Source organism: Carassius carassius, chromosome 42 (assembly GCF_963082965.1).
Source record: "Carassius carassius chromosome 42, fCarCar2.1, whole genome shotgun sequence".
Classification (NCBI taxonomy): Eukaryota; Metazoa; Chordata; class Actinopteri; order Cypriniformes; family Cyprinidae; genus Carassius; species Carassius carassius.
Genome location: NC_081796.1, coordinates 15903278 through 15929373, shown reverse-complemented (window position 1 = coordinate 15929373; position 26096 = coordinate 15903278). Strand labels below are relative to the sequence as shown.

At 37.9% G+C, this 26096-nt stretch overlaps 1 protein-coding gene and 1 pseudogene across 1 annotated transcript in view; both read left to right on the top strand.

The window, feature by feature from the left end:
• The first annotated feature begins 1555 nt into the window (after nt 1-1555).
• LOC132123915 (carboxypeptidase A6-like) lies at nt 1556-21227 on the top strand (annotated as a pseudogene).
• Nucleotides 21228-21772: 545 nt separating this feature from the next.
• LOC132123813 (brefeldin A-inhibited guanine nucleotide-exchange protein 1-like) overlaps nt 21773-26096 on the top strand; it is a 67481-nt gene continuing 63157 nt past the window's right edge. The window contains exon 1 of the mRNA XM_059534490.1: nt 21773-22107. Coding sequence (XP_059390473.1) covers nt 21984-22107 — 124 coding nt within the window. The 5' untranslated portion in view covers nt 21773-21983. The remainder of the gene's footprint in view (nt 22108-26096) is intronic.

The following is a 26096-nucleotide window of genomic DNA, read 5'->3' as shown; positions in this document are numbered from 1 at the left end:
TCAATCTCCAATAAATCAGCAGCCTGGAATGATAACTCTGTTTCTCACAACTAGGATATCACCCTATTGTGGCTATTTGAAGATGATACAAATGTGTTTTCATTTGATTCTTGCCCGCGGCATTCACATTTTTCGGAGACAGTGACCTTATAGCATTTTTAGTACCCAGAGATTCACTTGCTGGTTTCTATTACATAATGACTCACACAAGCTTCATTCTGACTGAAATATATGGCAGGCAATAAAATAATTAATAGATTTAAGTTCTCACCAAATAAATGTATGTGGAACGTGTGCAGGAGAGTAAAGGGACCAGCCCAAATCCAAACTTCAGGCTTAGTCTGGCATTTACAAAAAAAGACCCTAGTCGAAGAAATAAACTAGGTTTGGATATAGTAGCAGCTATACACTTGAATTGAATTGGTTCCCTTTCTTTAATACCAAAAATGAATGATGTTCATCCTATTAACGGTCCGCATATGATCATCCATACATGCAAAATTGTTCTAAAATGCTCTTATGTAGGTTTTAATTCATTTCTACTCATTCAACTGAGCCGCGAAAACATTAACCAAACATCGCACTCAGTGTACTGTAGTATGATTCCTGAATAAATCTGAAATATCTGTAGTGATTTAAAAGCATACAGCACAACCAATGCAGTCTGACTCCCATATGAATTACTCTTATGAGCAGGTTCATTTTACACAAAACATATAGTCCATAAAGCAAGCAAATGGTCTGAGGTCTTTTGAAATGATTCCTTTTGGCAAGACTAAAACAAACTAAAGTGACCAGGGTAGTTAGATTCTCGAACGAGTGACTGTAATGAATCAGTTCTTTTTAGAAAATCAAAAACATACAGTATACTAATACTAAAAGACTACTAATAATAATCGTGAGACATAAAATACTGTAGTTGTTTATATGACAACATACAGAATCTTACAGAATCGGAACTGAATCATTCAAATATTTATTTTCTTTAAGTGTGTCCATCTTTTGTTAACAGTGGTTGCATAATTTGCCATTTCAGTGGCAATCCCAAGCAGGCCACACAGAGCTGGTCTGCAAGTATACTTTGGAACAAACAGTGGTACCATGTTCAGAGAGTAGTTGTTAAAAATCAAGTACTACTTCCAAACCTTCAGGCTTGAAGGACTTGTATAGCCTACTTATGCTGTCTTTTACTACCACAAAGTTATAAAGGTGTCTCAAACGGTCCCTTCAGTCTATAACCACCAACCCTATTTATTTATTTATTTATATAAACTCCTCTAGTCCCCCACAAACCATGAACATGATCTGTTTTCGTTGAAAACCAAGTCATGAATACGCTACTGTATTTCAACCTGTCTATATCCCTCAAAAACACGTCAGAGCTGTTTTTCTTGAGTGCAAAACTTAACCACTGGTCAGAAATATGATTCTGTGGGGCAGCCAATGTGGGAAGCTGGTAAACAGCTATTTTTGTTATATCGCTGAATGCAGGAGTTTCGTGATTCTTTTCAGTATGGTGGCTAATTGTATTCAAGATATATCGAGGACAAAAATTATGCTGGACATCAGCAAGTAAGTGAAAGGCAAGTGTGAAATTCAAGTCACTGTTAAAAGCTAATTGCTTCCTTGAACTTAGTTAGAAGATGCCATGGCTATAATAAGCAAATGATAGAATGCGAGAATGATAGAATATTCATTTTAAGTTTCATTAAATATTTTTGCTAATCACGTTCCCAAGGAAGTCTCCTCCAAGGTCTTCACTTTCCACATTGGAGCTGCTTTTCCAGGATCAGCTTTCCTGTCAGTGCCTGTCTGTGAGGGTAATTTGTTGCACAGTAATTGGGTGTAATACAGGTGGCAGAGTGTTGACACAGGGGGAAACATTTGAAAAATCTGCTGCTGCCGTGCATTTACAAAGCCCTGCTGGTTCAAGACCTTTAACCACACTACAGATTGATAAATACAGAATTAAAAGTAGGAATGCTGTATTACTGTACAATGAATGGGAATCACCAGGAGCTGGAGGGAGCTATTCAAAACTAATGCCAGTTGCTACCTCTTAAACGTCGTCTCTAGGATAATAGGATAACTGAAGGAAGAATGAAATGTATGAATAAACATAATCGGTCCGACTTTGATCCGCACTCTTAACCATTCAACCATCAGTCTTCTTTGTTGGTAGAGAGAGTGTCCGTTGTTTCAATCTTACAATAAAATGCATAAAACATGATTTGTTGTGCTAAAGTTTTGAGAACATTTTAAAGACCATGATATCTCTGAACGAACATTACTGGAAGAACATTTGTTCAAAACTTTTGAAAGAACATTCCTAGAAAGTTAGCCAAAATTCTAAATTCCCTGTCAGGTCCCTGATAGCATACTCATGGAGATGTCTATTTGACGTCTGCATTTACATCTGAAAAACATATTTTTAAAGTAATTTGCTCATCTGCAATGGGTCTATAGGACGTTTCCTATCAGATGTCAAATAGACGCTTAGAAAATGTCTTTAAGATATTTATGGTTTAGAATGTATATAAAACTGACATCTTAAAGACTTCAGATGTTTGTACACAGCAGACGCTTTTCAGATTAAGCGATCTTTAACAGAAATCTTGCAGACGTAGGCCTACTTGTGCAATCTGGGCTTGGTATAACAACTATTTGCAACCCAGATAGCACAATACGTCTGCGAGATGTCTGTTGAAGGTCGCTTAATCTGGAAAGCATCTACTGTGTACAAACATCTGACAGACGTCTTTAAGATGTCAATTATACGTAATCATCGTATTGACATCTTCTAAACGTCTATTTGACATCCGATAGAAAACGTCCTATAGATGCAGATGAGCAAACATTCTAAAAAAAATACATCTTGCAGATGTAAATGCAGACGTCAAAACTGTGACGTGCTATCAGGAAACGCACTAACAATGTCCCTGAACAATGTCCCTGTGAACATGCTAAAAGCATTCAGAACACTTAAATCTGTGTTCTCAAAAAAATCTAGTATCACAGGAAATTATGTATGGCCTATCGACAATGTGAACTTTCTTTTGTTCTTTCTTTGCCTGGCAGAATATAAAACCTTAACCTTTGCAAAGAGCAGACACCCAGGACAGAAAAGTCTCACAGTTCTTTCCACTGTGATGATTTCCATTCAGCATCTATATGCACAGCGCAGCCTCTGATTAACTGTTCCGTTTTATTTATATACTGACTTAATATTGCATTAAGAATCACAGACGTGTCCAGTACTTTTTTACTTTGAAGTGTTCTCATTTTCAGCACCGTGCCCTATCCTGTCGACTCTTACCTCTACAACAACCGCTACGTTGGGTAAGGGTTTCATTCATTCAAAGTTTCTAAACTCAATTGTAGGAACGAGCGCTGAGTGATGTCTGACTCGCGAACGAACGAATCATTCTATTTGAAGGTTCTTGCATTTGTAGGAGATTTACTCTACATAACATGATCAATCGCATAGTGGAAAATGATCACTTTAAATTTGTATGCGCTTACCTAAAAAAACATCATGTGTAATAAGCGCACGCAGTGATTGTGAATTGATTGAATCGGTTCTTTTAAAAAGAACTGTCTGAATGAACCGATTCATCGAAATGACTCTTGCTTCTCATTTAGCGAGAATCCAGGGCGTAGGAACGAGGGGGGAATTTGGAAAATAGTTTTGAAGCATTTAAGTGCACTCTGCGTCTCCACAAATATAGACGAGATAAGTCTGTCTCTTCTTATATCAACACTGGCTTTATGAAAACAAAGGCGTTTCTGCAGGCCAAGATTCTTTCTTTGGCTAAAGCTGAAAAGCACTACTTAGGTGTCATCTTAAAATATGCAGTTGGTCTCGACAGGTATAAGCACGAAGATTATAATGGACCGCTGGCTGACACTTTGCCAAATATAAGTGTGATATTTTATTTAGCCTATTTAGTTAGTAAGTTAGTTACCGGTAGTTAGTTTTAGGTTATCAGGTGGTTTGATGATAATGACAATCAAATATCTGATATTCACATTAAATTTCCTTGCTGTAATAATACAATTTCATGTAAAGTCATAGAAAAGTATTAGACATTTTTTAGTGAATATTATATTTTCTAAACTACCATATTGGCTTGAAATGGTTCTTGCTGAGTGAACACTATATAAAATGACTTATTTTAATTTTTTCATATTTTGACTTACTCTCATGGCATTCCAACCGGTATGATCTTATGTTGGAGACTGAAAGCCTCAGTCAGTATTCACGTTCATTGCATCTATTTCCACAAAATGAAAGTGAATGGTGAATGGAATTTGCCATTCCTAACATCTCTTTTTGTGTTCCATGGAATTAAGTCATATGGGTTTGTAATGACATGAGAATGAGTAAATTATGACCGTCTATTCATCTTTCCTAAATTTCCTTATGTAAAATTAGCCAAAAATTGGAGTTAAAAGATATGTATTTAATTTAATAAATACATGGGTATATATCAAATTTAGGTAGTATTTGTGCCATTCAGTTTAAGAATTGTTCAGGGCACAGACGCTTAAAAGAGCAAAACAAACAATTCACAAAGAGGTGAAAACACATGTTTTCTGCTGGTCAGGGAGCAATATAAATGCTAACTCAGTCAGAGTGAGAACTGGGGAAACACAGGCCTGTCAGAACATAAAGAGAAAGGTAGTAACGAAAAGGACACTTCCTCCCTGCGGTCTTCTGCGATATCGCAGATTACACAATCTGAACGATGTTAACAACATTTGGATTCTGTGATATGATGTTTTGTCTTCACTGATATTTCCGAGTGCATGATGATGCCTGACACATCATTACGACCAATAAAAAAATCTCCAATGATGTGAGATCAGGAATGTTGCTGCGTATGCGTATCGTAAAAATAGCTCTGAAACGTCCAAGTTATTTATGGCTCATAATAAACCTCATATTTCCTATTATTATCAATGTTTAAAATGGTTGTGCTTCTTAATATCTTTGTGGAAACTGTGACATGTTTTTTTCAGGATTTGCTGATCAATTCAAACGTTCCAAAGAAAAAAATTTTAATCAAAAATGGAAACATGAATGAGCATTTTGATCACCATGTCCATAATATTTTCAAATGTTGCTTACCAAGATTTTTTTTTTTTGCCATGTTTAAATGGCAACGTCCCATTAGTTAGCATTCTTACAGGGTAGGGTGCTTTAATTTCCTGTCTTGTATAGGGTCAGTCACTGTGTTTATAGGGTTTTTGCACTGTGTCACAGTGCAATAAAGATTCTGTGGGAAATGCCATCCAAGACATAAAATATTGCACACAAAGATATTACAGGTGTGGCGTCAAGCACGATTTCCTCTGCTCTTACCATAGTTGTGAGATGATGTCCTTAATCGTGAACTGAGACCAGTTTTGTGGCTTACTTGTGTAATGATATGGAGCTGCTCACACAATTACACCACAAAAAAGGAGAATGTAACCTGAAGGGTCAGTGTCACTCAAAGCCTAAAAATAGCAGATTGCTCTTAGTGATGTAATGAGGTCATCTTTGGTGCGTTTTGAACCGTTTCAGAGGAAAATAACCCTCTAAGAAGCCTTTATGTGTCAGCTAGCTCGATAAACCTGTCTGCTGGCTCAGCCACTTTTGGAAATATTAGCAGTAATCACTAGTACTACTGCTCATACGTTGTGTTAGGGGATTGTTTAAATTCTAGTATTAAACTTCATCATGATATGTTTGTGCTACAGAAGAGAAGAGGTGTGTAATCAGACTTTGCTTGGTAGACATTAGAACATGCAAAAAATCTCAGAGACTGACTGCTAGATTTCTTCAGAATAGATGATTTTCCATATACGATATATCCATCTTCACTTTCGATACTTGCAGAAACTTCTGGTTTCTGTAATATGGTTGTCCATACTGCAGATACTTGAAAATCTGAAAACAACAACAACAACAACAATAATAATAATAATAATAATAATAATAATAATAGTTGATACATGGACAATCACTGTTTTGGCGTATTTATTTACACTACCGTTCAAAAGTTTGCGTTCTGTAATATTTTAATGCTTTTGAAAGAATTATTTTATGCTCACCAAGTCTGCATTATTTACAATTAATGAATAATAAAAAATAAATCACAATTTAAAATAACTGTTTTCAATTTTAATATATTTAAAAAATGTCATTTATTTTTGTGACGGCAAAGCTCTAAGCAGCTATCACTTTAGGCTTTTAGAATGATTATTGATTCTGCTGAAATCATTTTAATATGTTGATTTGAAGCGCAAGAAACGTTTATTTTTATTATTATAAATGTTAAAAACAACTGTGCTGCTTAATATTTCTGTGGAATCCCTAACTATTTTTTCAGCATTTTTGGATGAAAAGATTTTTCAAAAGAACGGCATTTATTCTAAATAGAAATAACATTATAAATGATTTACTGTCAATTTTGATACATTTAATTCATCCTTGCTGAATAAGTAATTACTGAACCCAGCCTTTTGAACAATATAGTGTATAAACATACCAAAAAAAATTGTTTCCTGTATTTTGATTTGATTCCTGTGCCAGTGTATAATTTAGATTATAACTTCAGGTCTTTATTTCTGCAGTGATCAAGTGTTCAGATTCAGAATAATCCCCAGCAGCAACACAGAGGTTCAAGCAGTCAAACAGCTTTTCCAAAACCGGACGGTGAGCACCTTTTCTTCCCTGCAATACTCCTGTAACATTAAACATGTGAAATGAATCACAAGAAACAAAATCAAACCCCTTGGAAACTGATGTCACTGCTTTTTATGTTATTTGAACAACAAATCATTTCTATCAAATCATTTTCTCCTCCAAAGGTCTTGACTTTGTTTTTCTTCCGAACTAAACTATTTTTAGATTATCACATTACTAGAGCCTTTATCTTTTTTTTTTTTTTGCACCCATCACTGTGTCATTCTCAGCACCAGTGATACCAGTGATGAACCTCCTCAGTTTCCATTAAGAGTAAAGTAAGAGTTCCCCAGCACCATAACCACTATTTCCTCCAGAAATAAGCTTCTGAACTGAGCTGTCTATACAACACAGCTGATACAAGCAGCAGAGAGAAATATACACTATGCAAGGCAAATAAAATATCATCAGCAAACTCTTATCACAAATTTTGCAGTTCTCAGAAGTCATTAGGGTTACGTTCTGTTAGTGAACAGAAGCTACCACAAATATATATTTAGTGCACCCAAAAGCAAAAGAAAAAAAAAATCCCAAGAGACAAGAGAGTAATTACATTGGTAAATGGAGATAAAGACATCAAATTTGCAATCACTCTTTCAGCCGTTGTATTAGAAACACTCACACAGTCTTAACCAGTTTTCTGTAGTTTAATGTCAAAGTAAGAAAACACAAACTGTAGTGTTATAAATGTACTAGATTTACAGTGTTAATTATAGTGTAAAGTGTCACAGTCTAAAAGAGTCCACTTCCTCAAGCCTTCCTCAACCGCTCAGAAGAGTCTTTAGTGAAAGGTTTGAGGAGACTTGGGTCATTGGTTATTTCTGCTGTATCTTCTCAAAGTAACATCATCCCTGTTCACAGGCAACATGAAATGGAAACAGGAAAAAATAGGCATTTAAGTACAAACGCATGCACCTCAGATGATCGAAAGCAAAATATACTGACATGGCCATTTATAAGCTCAGACAATCAACTCAGCAAAATTCCTACATACTGTATATGACTTAATCTTTGAGAAACTATAAAGAAATTGAGAAAATATTGATTAAATGTCTAATGTCATGATGATCTCAGAATAAAATCTTAAACTAAGCCATGTTGATTTTTATTATGCTTGGTGTGGAGAACCCAAGAAATTGGGGTCACAGCATTAAGAGAGAGAAGTTTTCAGGTCTGCACTCACACATAACCATCTGCACACTATTATATCCGTTTAGTCATTAGGCAAGTGTGCCACTTGGCCAGATTTTCTGTTGGCTGAAATAAAATAGGGGTTCTCAAACAGGTGTCCAGGGACCCACATGAGGACTCTGCAGAATATCTAAGAGAGAATATTTGACTTTTTTAACATTATATTTGCTTTAGTTTCATTACGATAAAAAGATAAAAGCCAATGGGTCTCATTCTCAAAGCATGCATACACCCAAATTTGTGCATAAAATCTGCACACAAACATTTTCACAAAGAATTAATGATCCGTATACTAAAAAAAAAAGTACATTTACAACAACTGAAACTGAGGGGCTCTATTGAAGTATATCTATGTTTCAAGAACGTAGCAGTCACACACCATCAAAACAAACGTGTCAAATCTGTTACAGCTGCCAGGTTTGTGAGCATCTGTTAGGAATGCAGCACGGCACTGAGGAGTTTTTCTGCATGCAAAGTGGACCTATTTTATGACTGATTTTCCTGCTTTCGACCAAGACTCACAAATTGAAGGGTTGTATTTAACACAAGGCATATCATTTGAAATGCAAATATATATTACAAGCCAATTGAACTCAGAACTGGTCAGTGCACCATTTCAGCTCTAGAAATAAATGTAGAAAAAAAAAACTAGCCTGTGATCTACTCTGTTGCTGGTGTTAAGATGGGTCATTTGAAAAGCTCTACTCTTTTTTCGTCTTATTAAATGGGCCTGTTGCTGTAGCCAAAGTCAACAGCGTAGTGACTTGGCAGACATACAGAGGAGGCTAACGATGCAAATCTGAGGTTATGCTTCAGGGATTAGTATCTGGGCTGCTATAAAGGCTCCGGCATATGTTGGCAATCTAAAGTGGTTTTGTGGATCCACACATAAAAATAGATAATTTCAGTCAAATGCTGTGATCATGGCGGCTCACTGAAGCTCTGTTTCAAACTCTCTGTGAATTGGGCTGAGTCAGCAGGTCTCTGATCTACAGATCATACATCACTGGGACAAGCTTCATCTGTAATCTCAACTCTAGTTCAAAGATCTTAAAGTGTGTGAGAAACTGCTTGAATTTCAAGGACCTGATTTCTTTGCAAATGACTATGTCAGTGGGGTTTGTGAAAGATATTTCAACAGCAGAAATAAAGTCATACGAGTTCGGAATAACATGCAGGTGAGTAAATGTTGACAGAATCTTAAATTGAGCATCTAGGAGTAACATTCCAGCTTGATTGTCTTCAATGATGTGGACCTTTGCAGGTAGACCTTTGGAACCCCAACAGTGCGAGAGAACAGTCCAGTAGACGTTCATTTGGGATGGAACAAGACGCAATGGCTGAGAAGACATCTTCGCCAAGCACACTGTCACAGTGTCTGGGTTGTGTCCCTGGGTTTCCACTAGATGTCCCCCTTTCTCACGGGGTCTGTCACCTTATCACTTCCTGTTCCCTTATTTGGTCACCTTCCTCCTTGTTAGTAATTGATTGTTCCCCACCTGTCTCCTGTTCCCTCATTATCCTTCTGTGTATTTATACCCGGTCTGTCTGAGTCTGTGTTACGGAGTCCTTGTTTAATGTCCTATAGTTATTCATGTCCGTCGCTTCTTGCCTTGCTTTGCCTTGTCTTCGTGTCTTGTTTATGTTCGATATTCTGGTTTTGACCCTGCCTGGACTGTTTACCCCTTTGGTTTACCCTTTAATAAATGACTTACCTGCAATTGGTTCTATCTCCGTGCCTCATTGGATCCCTGCCGTGACAGAAGGACTCCGTCACACTAGGAACCAGCGGTATGTCATTTTTCCGTTCCCCAGCCAAGATGGCGGAGCGGCGAACCAAGTACCTTCGGTTGATCGCCCTCCGCCAAGAGGGCAATGAAGTGGGTGCCCTGGCTCAGGTGTTCTGGTCCCTGGCCGAGGGCATGGGCTACAACGATGCGGCCCTCAAGGACTATTTCAATGGCGGGCTGGATGATCCAGTGTCTCATGAGGAGATGGCGCAGTTAGAGACACTGGAATTCTGGGAATTCGTGCGCTACCTGCAGCATCGGCTTCGGTGGGATGCCCCAGCCACTTCGGTCTCTTCCGGCGGGGTGGTCGTCAGCCCAGCACCACTGCCCAGGATGGCAACCAGCCAAGCGCCACAACCCAAGATGGCCACCAGTCCAGCACCACTGCCCAGGATGGCTAACAGCCAAGCGCCACAGCACAAGATGGCCGCTAACCCAGCGCCAATGCCCAAATTGGCCACTTTTCCAGCGCCACAGCCCAAGATGGCCGCCAGCCCAGCGCCAATGCCCAAATTGGCCACCGGTTCAGCGCCACAACCCAAATTGTCCACCGGTCCAGCACCACAGCACAAGGTGGCCGCTAACCCAGCGCCAATGCCCAAATTGGCCACCGTTCCAGCACCACAGCCCAAGATGGCCGCCAGCCCAGCGCCAATGCCCAAATTGGCCACCGGTTCAGCTCCACAACCCAAGATGGCCGTCAGCCTAGCGCCACAGCACCAGATGGCCGTCAGCCTAGCGCCACAGCACAAGATGGCCGTCAGCCAAGCGCCACAGCACAAGATGGCCGCTAACCCAGCGCCAATGCCCAGATTGGCCACCGGTCCAGCGCCACAGTACAGGATGGCCGCCAGCCCAGCGCCAATGCCCAAATTGGCCACCGGTTCAGCGCCACAGTACAAGATGGCCGCCAGCCCAGCACCACAGTACAAGAGGGCCGCCTGTCCAGAGTCATGGCCCAAGATGGCTGCTTGCCCAGCGCCGTTGCACAGGATGAGAGTCTCAGTTGACCCTCCGGAGTCGAGTCAGGTGCCAGTGAACTCTCCAGAGTCGAGTCAGGTGCCAGTGAACTCTCCAGAGTCGAGTCAGGTGCCAGTGAACTCTCCAGAGTCGAGTCAGGTGCCAGTGAACTCTCCAGAGTCAGGGCTAGTCACCGCTGATCCTCCAGAGTCAGGGCTAGTCACCGCTGATCCTCCAGAGTCAGGGCTAGTCACCGCTGATCCTCCAGAGTCATTGCTAGTCACCGCTGATCCTCCAGAGTCAGGGCTAGTCACCGCTGATCCTCCAGAGTCAGGGCTAGTCACCGCTGATCCTCCAGAGTCAGGGCTAGTCACCGCTGATCCTCCAGAGTCGGGGCTAGTCACCGCTGATCCTCCAGAGTCGGGGCTAGTCACCGCGGATCCTCCAGAGACTAGGCTGGTCACCGTTGACCTTTCAGAGTCAAGTCAAGTCACCGGTGATCTTCAAGGACTGAGTCAAGTCACCGTTGGTCTTCAAGGACTGAGTCAAGTCACCGTTGGTCTTCAAGGACTGAGTCAAGTCACCGTTGGTCTTCAAGGACTGAGTCAAGTCACCGGTGGTCTTCAAGGACTGAGTCAAGTCACCGGTGGTCTTCAAGGACTGAGTCAAGTCACCGGTGGTCTTCAAGGACTGAGTCAAGTCACCGGTGGTCTTCAAGGACTGAGTCAAGTCACCGGTGGTCTTCAAGGACTGAGTCAAGTCACCTCTGATCTTCATGAGCAAATGCAAGTCACCAATGATCTTCATGAGCAGTGTCAGGCCAGCACCAATCTTCTGGAGTCCAGTAAGGACACCAGGGGATTACCAGAGTTTTGTTGTCCCATTGATCCAGCCGCACGGAGGTCTGCTCCGCCTTGGGGGGCTCTGGTCCTGACCACATGGCTGTGGTGGTCTTCTGCTCCGCCCTGGGGGCCTTCCGCCCTGACCACACGGTTGTGGGGGTCTTCCGCTCCGCCCTGGAGGACTCTGGCTTCGTCCACAAGGACGTGGTGGTCTTCTGCTCCACCCTGGGGGGCTTCCGTCCTGACCACACGGTTGAGGTGGTCTTCTGCTCCGCCCTGGGAGGCTTCCGCCCTGACCACACGGTTGTGGTGGTCCTCTGCTCCGCCCTGGGGGACTCCAGTCTCCACCACATGGACGGTGTGGTCTTCTGCCCCGCCCTGGAGGGGCTTCATGTTGTTTTTTGTTTTTGTGTTCACTCCTGTCCCTGTTCCTCTCTGTGAGCCTGGCCCTCCGTCCCTCCCCCTGAACCTCCTCCGGTCCTCCTCCCTCCTGGTCTCTCTGTTTTGTGTCTACACTTCTGGTATCTGTTCCCCATGATTTTTTTTTTCTGGCCCTCCGTCCCTCCCCCTGAGCCTCCACCTGTCCGCCTCCCTCCTGGTCTCTGTTTTGTGTCTGTCGTGGAGCGTCTGGGAGCCGCTCCGTAGAGGGGGGGTACTGTCACAGTGTCTGGGTTGTGTCCCTGGGTTTCCACTAGATGTCCCCCTTTCTCACGGGGTCTGTCACCTTATCACTTCCTGTTCCCTTATTTGGTCACCTTCCTCCTTGTTAGTAATTGATTGTTCCCCACCTGTCTCCTGTTCCCTCATTATCCTTCTGTGTATTTATACCCGGTCTGTCTGAGTCTGTGTTACGGAGTCCTTGTTTAATGTCCTATAGTTATTCATGTCCGTCGCTTCTTGCCTTGCTTTGCCTTGTCTTCGTGTCTTGTTTATGTTCGATATTCTGGTTTTGACCCTGCCTGGACTGTTTACCCCTTTGGTTTACCCTTTAATAAATGACTTACCTGCAATTGGTTCTATCTCCGTGCCTCATTGGATCCCTGCCGTGACACACACATCCATTATAAGTGAGTCTCTTCTTCCTCCTTTGGGACTCATATTAGAGTGGACTCCTCTCTCATTCTCCTGTGTGAGAAGCATCGGTTTCTGGGGGACACGCATTTGAGTTCTTCTTGGATACTTCAGACTTTGATTTGCATGTGCTGAAGGATCCAGAAATGAAAGCTCGCTTAAGAGTAGTCTTTCAACCGCTCACTCCATCGATCATCCGGATCAACAGCAACAATGAAGCTTATCTCACACGCCGCAGCCGAACACATTTTCATTGGCATCCCTTTCTCCAGGGAGGCCTTTCCCTCAATTTCTCCTCTCCTTCTGATGGCTGATGTATTTGAGCATATTTACACACAGAAGTGATACATCAGAGGATTCTGGGTAATGGAATAGGTTGAGAGAGAGAAATGTGCTTTGTTTACTCCAGTTTAAAAAACCTCCAGCTTTGTTTGCTTTGCTTTTGACAGGTCAGATCAATTTTTTGCATTCTCATTCTTTCCTCCATATCCTTAGCCAAAACAACAACAACAGTGGGTTTTTTTTTTTTATATACCTTTGCTCTGTGTGAAATGAGATGATTAATGTTTGTGATATTGGGTCTATACCTTTCAACCTTAATTAAAATACTTGCACTTGTCTCATGGTTAGTTGTGTAAACATTTAAATTTGCATTAGCTCCAAAATCCTGCCAACATAATTAAGCTGATCAATCATGACTTTGGTGCAAAGCACTTTACATCATTACTTTCCAAATAAACTACAATAATTTACTACAAATAAATATGCTAAATACTAAATTATAGTACAAATATACTAATAAATAAGGAATATACAATATTTAAATAAATAAGTAAAATTAATTAATTCATTTGTGAATGTTAAATTGTTATTGTGGAGGAAAAACTGCATAGCCAAAAAAAAAAAAAAAAAAAAGATTACTTATTCTAGTATGTGTATATACTGTGTATATCAACACCCTCCTTCCCAGATGCATATACACACACACAAACACACATACTGTATATGCATCTAAGTAACCCTGAAAAGTGCTATTAAACGGTTTAATACATAGTGCATATTTTTTCAACATTCCTTCCTTGACTGTCTCCACAGGGTACTCATTTCCAATCTCCAAACCGAAATTGAGAAACAAATCGGATACCAGTCCTCCAGGAAGCGTAGATCAGAATTCCAGCATGACTATGAAGGGTACCATCCTTTGGAAGAGGTGAGTGCATGGATGAAAATTAATATACATGGCAATTTTTATGTAGAGAGATGGAGAAGACAGAGATCAAATAGTTTTTTTTTTTCACTGTCTGCCATCTTTCTCAGCAGAAGCTTGATTTTCACAGCCAAACAGCCTTTGATTGAGAAGTGCATTTGCATTTCTTGGCCCGTGAGCACTAGAAAAACTTTTTTTTCTTGTAAAGAAAATATATGTAAAAAAAAAAATCATTAATCTTAATCTTAGCTTTAATTTATTAAGACAAGTAAGTCAAGACGACAAACTTTTCTCTAAAAAAACAGGTCTGATACTATGGTATCTAACTAAAGGTTTTGTGTGTATACACAGTTTTGGTCAAAAGTAGGCCAGACGTGCAAAATTTAATGTGTATGAATATTTATTTTAACTTTCTGCTACAAATTTTAACCTGAATACAAGCTGCATGTTAATCTGGAGAATGTGGGTCAAAATCTTTTCACCATTCTGGAACAGATCCGGAGTTGGATGTTTGAGATGAACCGGACACACCCACACCTGGTGGACATGTTTTCTATTGGTCAGTCCTATGAAGGACAGCCCCTCTATGTAATGCAGGTAAAGGCTGAAGGGAGAGATGGTAACATTTATAACCACTCTGCAACCAACCCCCAAACAAAAAACATATACACACACACACACACGGACTTAGATGATGTTTTCTGCCCCTCTACTGTCAGTTAGGAAAGAGACCACGTCCCTTTAAGAAGGCAGTGTGGATAGACTGTGGAATGCATGCAAGAGAATAGATTGGTCCAGCTTTCTGCCAATGGTTTGTGAAAGAGGTATGTGCAGTGTAATTATTTCTGTTTGTTATGTTGTTATTTAAATTACTGCAAAGCAAAAACAACAAAATGGTTATGCACAGTGTATAATGGGATCCAAACTAAGACCACTAGTAAAAATGTTTCTGTTTTGATTATTAATTTTTTATTTAATACGTATGTGTTAATTACCAATTATCTGTATTAAAAGACATTCACAATTCAAAGATTGAAGTGTTTTGTTAATTTGTGAGTGAGCTGGTGTATTCTTGGATTGTTTAATTCAGCGAGGCTCTGAATTCCTCCAAAATTAATCTGTATAATGCACCAGAGCCTCCGAGCTCATCTCATAAACCAATATCAAAGCATGCCTTTGGTTAAGTGACATCCTTTTATGCTGAACTGGGTGTAGTTTTCTACACACAACTAAACCGCTCTCAGATCAGCAGCTAACACTGAGTGAGACAAATGCAAAATGAGATCAAAAGAGAGAGGCTTCAGTACCAGGTCTGTTGTAATAACTTCAGCACACCACTATGAGGCAGACTGACCCTGCCATGAATGCTATTACAGCTCTTTTGTTACCCACCATCACTAATCATTTTTTTCTTTCTGCTGTGCGTAATTAGTTTTTACACAGTAACACTGCATCTTCCTTTTTTGTTATAAATTAAATGAATACAATATTATTTATGTTTTACAAGACCAAAGGGAGCTTTTAATTATGGAGTGAGTGAATCATAATTGTAAGTGTAGCTTACATAGACACAACAAAATATTAGCACTACACTATTTCTGCAGTACAGTATCTGTGCACAGCATTTATATTTCACATGGAAACCCAGACTGACCTGTTACATTACTGTTCAAAAGTTTAGGGTCAGAAAGATTTATTATATATTTATTTGAAAAGAAGTCTTTAATACTCACCAAGGCTGCTTGTTTGCTTATTTGATCAGTCTATCGTGAAATATTATGACAGTTTTAAATAACTTTTTACTATTGTAATACATTTTAAAGTGTAATTTATTCCTATGATGGCAAATCTGAATTTTCAGCATCATTACTCCAGTCTTCAGGCGTCAAATGGTCCTTCAGAAATCATTCTAATATGCCGATTTGCTGCTCAAGAAATATTTCTTAGTATATCAGTGCTGAAAACAGTTGTGCTGCTTAATGTTTTTGTGGAAACTGACATTTTTTGGGGATTCTTTCTTTAAATAAAATGATCTCAAACTTATTTTTCTAAAATATGAAGTAAACAACGGAACAAACTTGATACTTGAATACTGCCCTCAAGATGCAAGACTATATCTGTTTAATGGAAAATATTCTATTTATTAGTTGATTAGAGGAACTGAACAGAAAGAGTATTTTGCCATACTGAAATTTATCTGTGGGGGAAACGAGACACACATTTCCTGCATCTCTTGAAGTCTGTCACAATTCCGTTCACTGAGAATACAGGCGTTGAACTCCTATCAGCACAACTCCAGCATGAGACGACTGATGAATCAGCTCAATTTCTACATTATGCCTGTCTTCAATGTGGATGGTTACCATTACAGCTGGAAGACGGTAACTTCTATATGCCTAGATCTCAGTGCAGAGCTTGCTGAAATTAATAGTTCGCAGTTCCGTGTTGTTAAACATGAAGGATGTCTCAGGATAAGGCAGCCAGGCGTAATGAAGGAAAATATCTGAGGTTTCTCTCTCTCTTAGGATCGCTTTTGGCGTAAAACTCGGTCAAAGATTCCAAAATATCATTGTCGGGGAGTGGAATGCCAACCGAAATTTGAAAGTCAAATGGTGCGGTAAGTTGTTATTCAGAAAAATCTAATAGCTCCTCTCTGGTGTACATATACAAAAGAAATAAGCACTCCAGAATATGTAGACATAACTTTAGCAGCCAATGTAGATGCCTGACACACAGATTAAAAATGTAACAGAATGAAATATTTACAAACACAATCTTGTATTTGAATTTCCTTCTGTAATACATAAGGTGTTAGAATCTGTGTTTGTGTGCATGGCTAAATTTTTAACAATGGTCTTCTCGCACTCTCAAGCTGTGAGTAAATGCACATATTAATAAGGTAGCACTAACAAATAATCTCTTGGCATGAGTTACTGGTTACTACTGTAGAAAGTGTTGCATTTTGGATGCTGTCCTCACCAGGCTTAACTATCTCAACCAGCTAAATTTAAGACGTTTCAAGTTTAGCCAAATTAAGACTGCTCTGTGCCTGCTTAAAATTCTGTGTAAAGGAACAAAACCACATAAAGCCAAACTAAATTATACCTGCTCTGACCCACCTCAGTCCCTAGCATCAAAGTACTGTATAAAGGTGCAAATTGCTCTGTAAATGCATTTATGCCACCTCTGAGCAGCATTAAACAGTTTGTGCAAAGATACCTAAATGCAACATCAAAAGCAATTCTGTTCCACCTTTGAAGTATACATTTTCATTTTTTTTTTTTTTTTTTTTTTTTTTTAGTTTTTTATTGATCATATTTTTGTCATTTTCCTTTACCTTTAATTTTTTGTTATGTCAATTTTACTAATATGGCATCAAATTTTATATAATGGAATCAAAATAATATTTTAGTTTAACAAAACATATGAAAACCAAATATTAAACCAAACATTTAAACATTTGCAAATCTTCGCTGGTCTTTCGGCTAAATAAGCACTAAACCAGTACTAACCAGCACTAATAAGGTTGGGTTTGCTTATTATTAGAAAATGCCTGATTCTACTAATTAATTTTTCTTAAACTATAAGGACTTACAGTTCATATATGCTTCTGAAGGACACAGGAATAATGCCTGTCTAAAATATTCACTCTTAATGCTCTGGTAGATAATACCTGACATTGAGATAGAAAATACATAAAGAGTGACTATGAGTCAGCAAAATACCATGGGATGAAAGTTTTAATCGTCTACGACCACAGACTTGGAACAGAAAAGGCAAAGATGAAATGATTACAAAGAAAGTTATACAGTGTTTTTTTGTTTGTTTGTTTGTATGACACCTTTGCTGACCCTGATAGATGAGGGTGCATCCCTGCACCCCTGCGATGACACATACTGTGGTCCCTTCTCACTATTTTGGCTATATTTTGAATGTGAGTTTGCTGTCTGAAAGAAAAATAACATCAAGAAAATGCAACTTTCTGTTTAGATGTCCTCACAAGCTGCATGCAAAAACAATAGACCGCACAACCAGTGTAGTCCAGTTTACATAACAAGCAAATGATTCCTAATCAACCAAATCAAAAATATAAAGCGTGATGAATGTAGTCCAATGTTTGGTGAATTTAGTATGTCAAACACAGACAGCGAAAATCAAAGCAGACTTATACATGAACATCTCTTATCATATGAGCCGGTTAGTTTAATGAATCATTCAAAAAAAAGAATCATTCCATTTGAATCAGTCAAAACTCACTGAAGCAATTACTGAACTGCAAGTTATCATTACTTTACTTAAACCTTATGGTATTCCTCACATACAGAGTTCAAAACAGACTGAAGGTATAGGTATTAAGCATATTTATTCTTCAATATTTTGTATATTGAGGGCATTTCATGGTACTACACAATATTCACCTCTAAAATCAACACAAATATAAGAACAAATATTTAATCTTATTTTCAATTAATAATTGTTTCAGCTTAAAATTTTACAATTCAATCCATGTAAGGCAGATTAGTGTCATCTGGTGGGAGAAATAAAAATAATGTAATAATATGGTGTAACCAGTAGATGCCTCTATAACACCTATATATAAATATATGGCTATGTATTCCCTAGTTGCTTATAGTATTTTCAGACACAATTACTCGTGATAGGTTTTGCATTTGGATATATACTTAGACATTATCAAAGACTACTTCATAGCTGAATTGTAAAATGTACCACTCTGTATATTCGTATTTTTCATATTTCCCATTAATTTCCTATGGTGGCCATTTTGATCAGTTGATCCTTCAAAATCAAGTGTGATTATTTTTTTGCATTCTTATAGCAAGTGCCAGTTTTTTTTTTTTTTTCTATATCTAATTTAGTATAATGTCTACACATTTCTTTATAGAGGATTCTGTAGTAAACACTGCAACGCTATCATTTGCCCCCTGGAGTTACTAAAGTGATTCAGCCTTTAATAAGATAGAACTAAACTCAATATCATCTAGAGGGCAAAACATTGAACTCCTCATTAAGAAAATGGAATGGATGAGATATTATTTGTTGGGCTTGCCTGAGTGCAGCTTGCTCATATATCGACTGAATGGCTGTAAGCCCACACAATCTTTTGACTATACTCCAAGCTTTCTTAATGATCGACTGGACCCGACTGATACTGAAGCAGATTTAAACCTCTGCTCTTCCTCCTCAGGAATCAGCAGCCCAGAACGCAGTGAGCGCTCTGTACTCAGCTTATGGAGTGCGATACAGATATGGCCCTGCCTCCACCACACTTTGTAAGTCAGGCATTCAGTCTTTTCTTCAATCAGTGACATATAGCTACTGCACGTCTGTTTGCCCTCTCAGTTAGACTTCAGTCAACAGTCCTTCAACATCAGTCAATGTCCAGATGTGATGTAATGCATTTCTTTAATTTGCAGATGTGAGTTCTGGAAGCTCGATAGATTGGGCCTACATGAACGCGATCTCATACGCCTTTGCCTTCGAGTTGCGTGATAAAGGCTACTACCCTGATTAATCCAACATGCACAGAGACCATGAGAGCAGTAAAAACAATTGCTTCCGGCCTGCTGAAGAAATGTACCAAATTAAACTTTTCACTTGACTTTCACTCTCAGTCTTATCTTCCCTCTATCAGTTTCACACCCATAAGCCATAGAAATGTCTACAAGCTATGCACAAATGTGCCTGCATTTTCTATATTAGTTTTAATTTTTTATAAATTAGTAACTAAGATTTATTTATTTTATAAACTACCTTAAAGAAGCTCTACATTAAACAAAATGGTATAAATGTAAACTGAAGAAATGCAAGCACTTGAATTGTGAACTTAATCTTTCTCAAAAGTGGATTTTACTTATGAGGCAAATATACATGAGCACTCGCTACAAAAGAACAATAATAACCAGAGAATGTAAATAATGCATACTGTTATCTTAAAATGGGGTCATTTTAGTGTAGATGTGTATCACTGCCGCTAAAAACAGCTTTGATTTCGTTTTGAAATCAACTGGGAACTTTACGTCTAAAATGAGTCAGACAAGAATACATAATAGAATTGCTGTTTTTTTTTTTTTTTTTTATCAAAGTAACTTTAACTTTGCAAGGGCAATGTTTACATTTGAACTCTTAAGTACTAAGTACGTTTTTTTTAATTTTATTGCAATAAGCCTGTATTTATTTCAATGAAAACATTTCTTTTTTTAATATTTATATTACTTTGTTATATAATAAGTGTCTTGCTTAATGGCATTTAAGATTTGGTTTCATTGTACACAGATTTTGTATCTTACTGTTTATTTTACCAACGAGTAGATCATTAAAAGCTGCACCGATCATCCAAAAATGGATTCTAATGTTTGTGGAAGATATCAGCCATACTATCCAAATAATGAAAAAATACTTCATAAATTATGAAAAATAAAGGCACCGCAGGCCTATGTATGGAGAGAAACAAGGCCCTTGTCTCAAAGGCCCAGACAGCAGGGGGTAACTTACATTTTGATAAAAAATATATATATACATAAATAAATATGTATTTTTCTTCTCCCCTGTAGAAAATGGTCCCAAATAAACTGTAAATATTTGTACAAAAAAATCAGAAGGAGCAACAGATATTTTGCTGTTTTCACTCTACAATAAATAAATCCAAAAAAAAAAAAACACGCAAGAAAATAAGATAAAATAAAATAAATAAAAACGCTCCTTGCTGCAAATGGAATTACACAGGCCAAGCTCCAGCTCCAGTTGCGAAAGAAAATTTCTCTACAACTCAGGCGAATCATCTCCCGAGTCTACTCAACAATCTAAAATGCCGAGACAAGTGGTCTGATACAAAAACGTTAAATGCCAATGCAATTTTGCTCAACATTCGGCCAATCAGATTTGACCACAGCATAAAATATGAATGTTATTTTACTTGGTAATCTATTATTTTTGCAAGTAAAGTTTAATTTAAAATATGTAAAATTCATTATTTATAGATAAATAATTATTTATAAATAACATAAGAACTTGTTTTATATGGCTATTCATACCCAGTGTCTAAATGACCCCTTCAATAAGTGGTTAAGTACATTTATTCATTGTATGACCTAAATATACAATTAGAGGGAATAGACAGCTTGAAATCGTGTGGCCTTGACTCATCCTCTGCATTTGAGGTCAGCTTCTTTCTTTGTGAAGTGCAATAGCCTTTCAGGCATCTTGTGAACACAACCTGACAATTACTCATCATGAAGTGCCAAAAACAAACTGTGGCTTTGCTTGATGAAGAACCGTGTTTGTCATTACAGACAGGGTTGACTCATTAATTTCCCTTAAAACCTGTATGTGAAAATCATAAATAATAAGTCTTAATAGTTAATGAGTCTCAAGTTGAAATCCGATATTCAAAGGACTGCAGCAAACAGCAATAAAGTAACATGGAAATAAGTAAATTAAATTTGATTAAAAAATGAAAAAACTGTTTTCAGACAATTTTAGTTGTCATTTTAGTAAATGCTAATTATATTTAGGTCCTAATGACTTGTATAGTAGCTAGCTGAATCATGGCTGCAACAACTGCATAGGCAACATGAAAATACAAATAAAATCCTTATCAATAAAACGTTTAAGCCGTCTTAAAAAAAGGAAATTATTTGATTTCCTCGAAATTGTCCTAGTTTTTTTAGAAAGCTTTGCTATGAGTAGGCTATAAATGTAAACATTATTGAAGACATTAAGTTTTCTTCAACAATATAAATTACATACAGTACATACATTGCTAACACTTGCTATGAAACTTTTGGACAACATAAGCACAAATATCTATGACTATGTATAACCACAACTACCACAAGGAAGTGAGTTATAATTATATATTTTTGACCACCACCAAATTTTTTTTAATTGTTCATTTATTTATGTATATTTATACTCTCTCACTTCTCACTCTTTCTCACTGCGGCCGTTATGCGTTTTTTACGTGCGTGACGTCATTTCCTTCCAACATGGCGCAGGCAGCAGGTCGCTGATGGAAAACTGAGGGATTTACCCCACCTTCTGGCTTTATTTATGTTTCTCTATTGAGGGCATCGTCCGCCGGAGAAAATACTCAATCATACGGTCATATCTAAAAACCGCGGATCTAGCCTCCACTGGGACAGGTTCTCCTCGCCCCGTCGCAACGAGTCATGTATGAAGGCAATAAGACGAAAAACATGTTTTTAACCCGAGCTTTGGAAAAGATCTTGGCCGACAAGGAGGTGAAAAAGGCTCATCACTCGCAGCTGCGCAAAGCCTGTGAGGTGGCACTAGGTCAGTATGATTTTGATGCGTTGATCGCAGTGTTTTAGATGTTTTAGATGTGCATGCGTGGCTTTAATTCTACCGGTAATGAAACCGCAGCTTCAGAAAGAGCTGCATGAATCCAGCAGCATTGCGGAAGTGATTCTCATTTTACCTGAAAAAAGCCTCGATCTAAACCTGTAACGTTACCTGTTCCTTTAGCATGAAATATCGACAATCATGCGCGCTTGGCTTGAATAAATCATATTTAGTGCACGTACGAATGAGGAAACAGGTAAAAGGGAAGCAGGAACTGACAGGGCGAGTTTGTCCTCTTTGACAGGAGCTTGAGAAAGCACCTTCATCACACGGTCTGTGCACAGAATAAACTTTATATGTTAAATTAGAGAATCATGCTTTAAGAGGATTCAAAGTGGCTGCTTCGTATTCATTTGAGTGTCACTGACCATGTTTTTCTGTCATCAAATGTAAAGACCCAACCTGTCATATTACAATAACAATTACATTCTAGTTTTGCGTACAGTCTAAGCTTTTTATACGACACTACAGCGTGCAACTTAGATGTCAGATCGTTTAAATTCGCGGAACAATGTTTGCACTATCCTTATTTTCCCCCGATAACAACAATGACTGGGCAAGATGGAGAGAAACGCAGGCGGAGCTGCTTGGTTGCATTGGTGTTGTCAAAAAATCATTAACTGTTTTTAAATAATACGAGTATATATGCTCACGGAGGTTTAACTTTATAAAAATGTGTAGAAAAGATGCGCAATCATTGTGCCTCGCAGTCACAGGCACTGTTGAATTGTTCATTTGAAACGGCTCTTTTGAATGATTCACCTGAACCGATTGGAGAACGTTTGGATCACTCTGACATTTGACGCATTTTCTTTACATCTTACTCGACAAAAAAAGGAATAAACAGCTGCATTTTTTGAATAAACATGTATTTCACGATACAAAAAGACCGGTTAAAATGCGCACGGTCGCTTTTGTGAAAACTTTTTAATCATGACTCAAAGGAATTGATGAACCGGCGCATTTGAACGAATTGATCAAAAGAACCGATTTGCTTAAATGAATCAGCCTAGTTTGAGATGGGCGTAACGGAAGTGTGATAGGGGTTGAGCTAAGGGCTTGTTTGGAATAAGGTGAATGTCTCTATCCCTGTCATGCATTTCTCATTATCAGCGGTCAATAATGCATGCACGGTGGAAGTTGAATTACAATACATTATTAAAGGGGGAAAAAAGCAGTGGCTTCCAGGCTCTTGGCTTGAATCACATGCACCGTGCATTGTACATGCAGGGTTGTTGGTTCGGCCTGTTTTACTGCATTGCAAACAATGATTTTTACACTAAAGAATTTGGTTTGTCAGTAAAACATTAGACCCAGAGTGTGATTTTATTAGGAATGGGATACTTTGATGTCTTTGAAACACGTATAGGAGCATCTTTCATATTTAGAGAAATGTAGGCTGTGATTAAACTCACGTACAAGAAGATATGAAGATGTAGGCTAAAGGACAGCCACAATCAAATGGAGTGGTACAAAGTTTAATCTATTTCATGCCGCTTGGCAAATATAGGGACAACTGTCAACCCTTTCTGTCTGTGCTGGTTAGTGAATAATTTTGATCATATATATAGTGAGTTGTGTTTACACCACTAAGACAACGTTCTTATTGCAGGCCTGCAGTCTCTGGCTACTTAAAAGATGATACGGGCTTACTCTGATTACAAAGGACTGATGCATACAACCACATTTTACAAAATTGTACAATAGGCATGTGGATAATAAGTGTAGTTAATGGTTAAAGAATATTATTAGTTAACCAACTCATTTGTTTGTTTATGTTTATATCCCTTATAAAAAGGCATATGTGGTCGACAAATGTAGAGCTTATTCTGCTAAACAGCACAGGGTTTATGGTACATTTTTGCATATTTAGGATTACAATTGGCATTTTGGTTTTGACCGAGATGTGACAGCATCTGTTAGTGAACTTTAGAGGACTCCTGATGTAATTGTCAAATCACAGTTCATTTGTCACAGTAGAGAGGTTCATCCGCCTCGCTTGAAGATGTGCATTCTGGTTTCATCTGCAATTTTCTTTTAGCATTTCCTCACCCCTTGTGAAGATATGTTGAGAAAGTAAGTATATCTTGGAAAATGATTGGTATTTCTGTAAAAGAAGTTTAGAGATAAGCATTGCTGGGGAAACTCAGATAAAAAGGGTCACTAAGAGGCTATAAGAGTAAGGAGTTTGAAATATTCTTTGCAGATGCTGCAAGCATACTGTAAATGTATGCTTTGGGAAAATACGTTTTTCTGTCTCTAAAAGAAATATGATGGCTTAAAGGGGTAGGTAGTTCACCAAAAAAAAAAATTCTGTCATAATTTGCTCATGTTGTTCCTAACCTGTATGACTTTCTTTCTTCTGTGGAAACACAAAATAAGATATTCTGAACAATGGTGATATTCCAGACAGTATTAATTACCAACATTGAATTTTGTTGTATGGACAAAAACAAAAAAATGCTGAAATGTTTGTAGTTGTATGGACAAAAACAAAAAAAATGCTAAAATGTTTCTAATAATATCTTCTTTTATGATCCACAATAGTAAGGCTGTCATATCATTTTAGAAACGTGTGGGTGAATAAATAATACATTTTTAAAATTTTTGTCTGCTTTGAATGCCAAAGAAGTCATGAAATGCATGGATGTTTCCTTTTCTGATGTGAGCATTGTTATTTTTTCTGAATGTGAAGGGTTTCTTAATGACAGCATATAAAAAAAGATAGTTTCTTGTCTCTTAAGCACAATAAATACTTATGGAGCAGGTAAAACAAGTTCATACACTTTTTTTTTTTTTTTTTTTTTTTTTTGGCAAGATTTCAACTGAAATAAAAAATAATGAAACAACGTAGACATAGGTTAAAAAAAAAGAAGAAATTTCTATTACTAAAATTAATATGAAACCGGAAAATATAGAAATAAAAACTAATTCAAAATATTGAAAGGATAAGCCACCCGTAAGTGAAAATTCTGTCATTATTTACTCAACCTCATGTCATTCCAAACCTGTAGGACGTACTTTCTTCTTTGGAACGTGGACTATATCATTAAAACATTTAACCTCCGGTACAATTTCTTCCTTCAGTATTCATTTTAAACCAAATCTCACAAGGATCTCAATGTTTTTGTGACAGACACTGCTTCAGAGACCCTGAATGATACTGCATGTGACATGACATAAGATTCCCAGTTCACCTGTTACTGACATAGATATATATATATATATATATATATATATATATATATATATATATATATATATATATATATATATATATATATATATATATATATATATATATATATATATATATATATAATATATATATATATATATATATATATATAATATGCTTTGAATTATTATATCAGAAATGCATCTTTGCAGTGCACCAAGCAACATTTTTTTTCATTAGGTTCTTGATACCTGCATGAAAAAGCTAAATAATGACTCAACTAGTAGAAGGAGCTGTTACATTCAGACAATGGTGTATATGTATATGTATATATATATATATATATAAATAAATAACTTAAATAATACCTTACTCCTTGGGCTATCGCTGTCAGCAGTGGTTTACAACAGTCCCTGTTGTGTCTTTGTAAAATGGCCCAAATCTCACAGAAACACAAGTTTACACAAGCCTGTACGATCATCAAAAGGCTAAATGTGATTCATTGGACTATTAATATTAATGTACTCACACTGTTTTCAAGACACCTGTGAAGAAACTGAGAGTAACCAATAAGATCAGGTCTCCGCATGAATTATTTAGCTTTCAGACTGAAAGTATATTACTCACGCCTTCTAACACTTCAGGCAGTTTCGAGTCCTGTTCTATTCATCATATAAAGTTTCTTAATGGCCCACAACAAGGAAGAAGTTTAAAGTGAAGTTTAGATCCCAGAAGAAAGTTA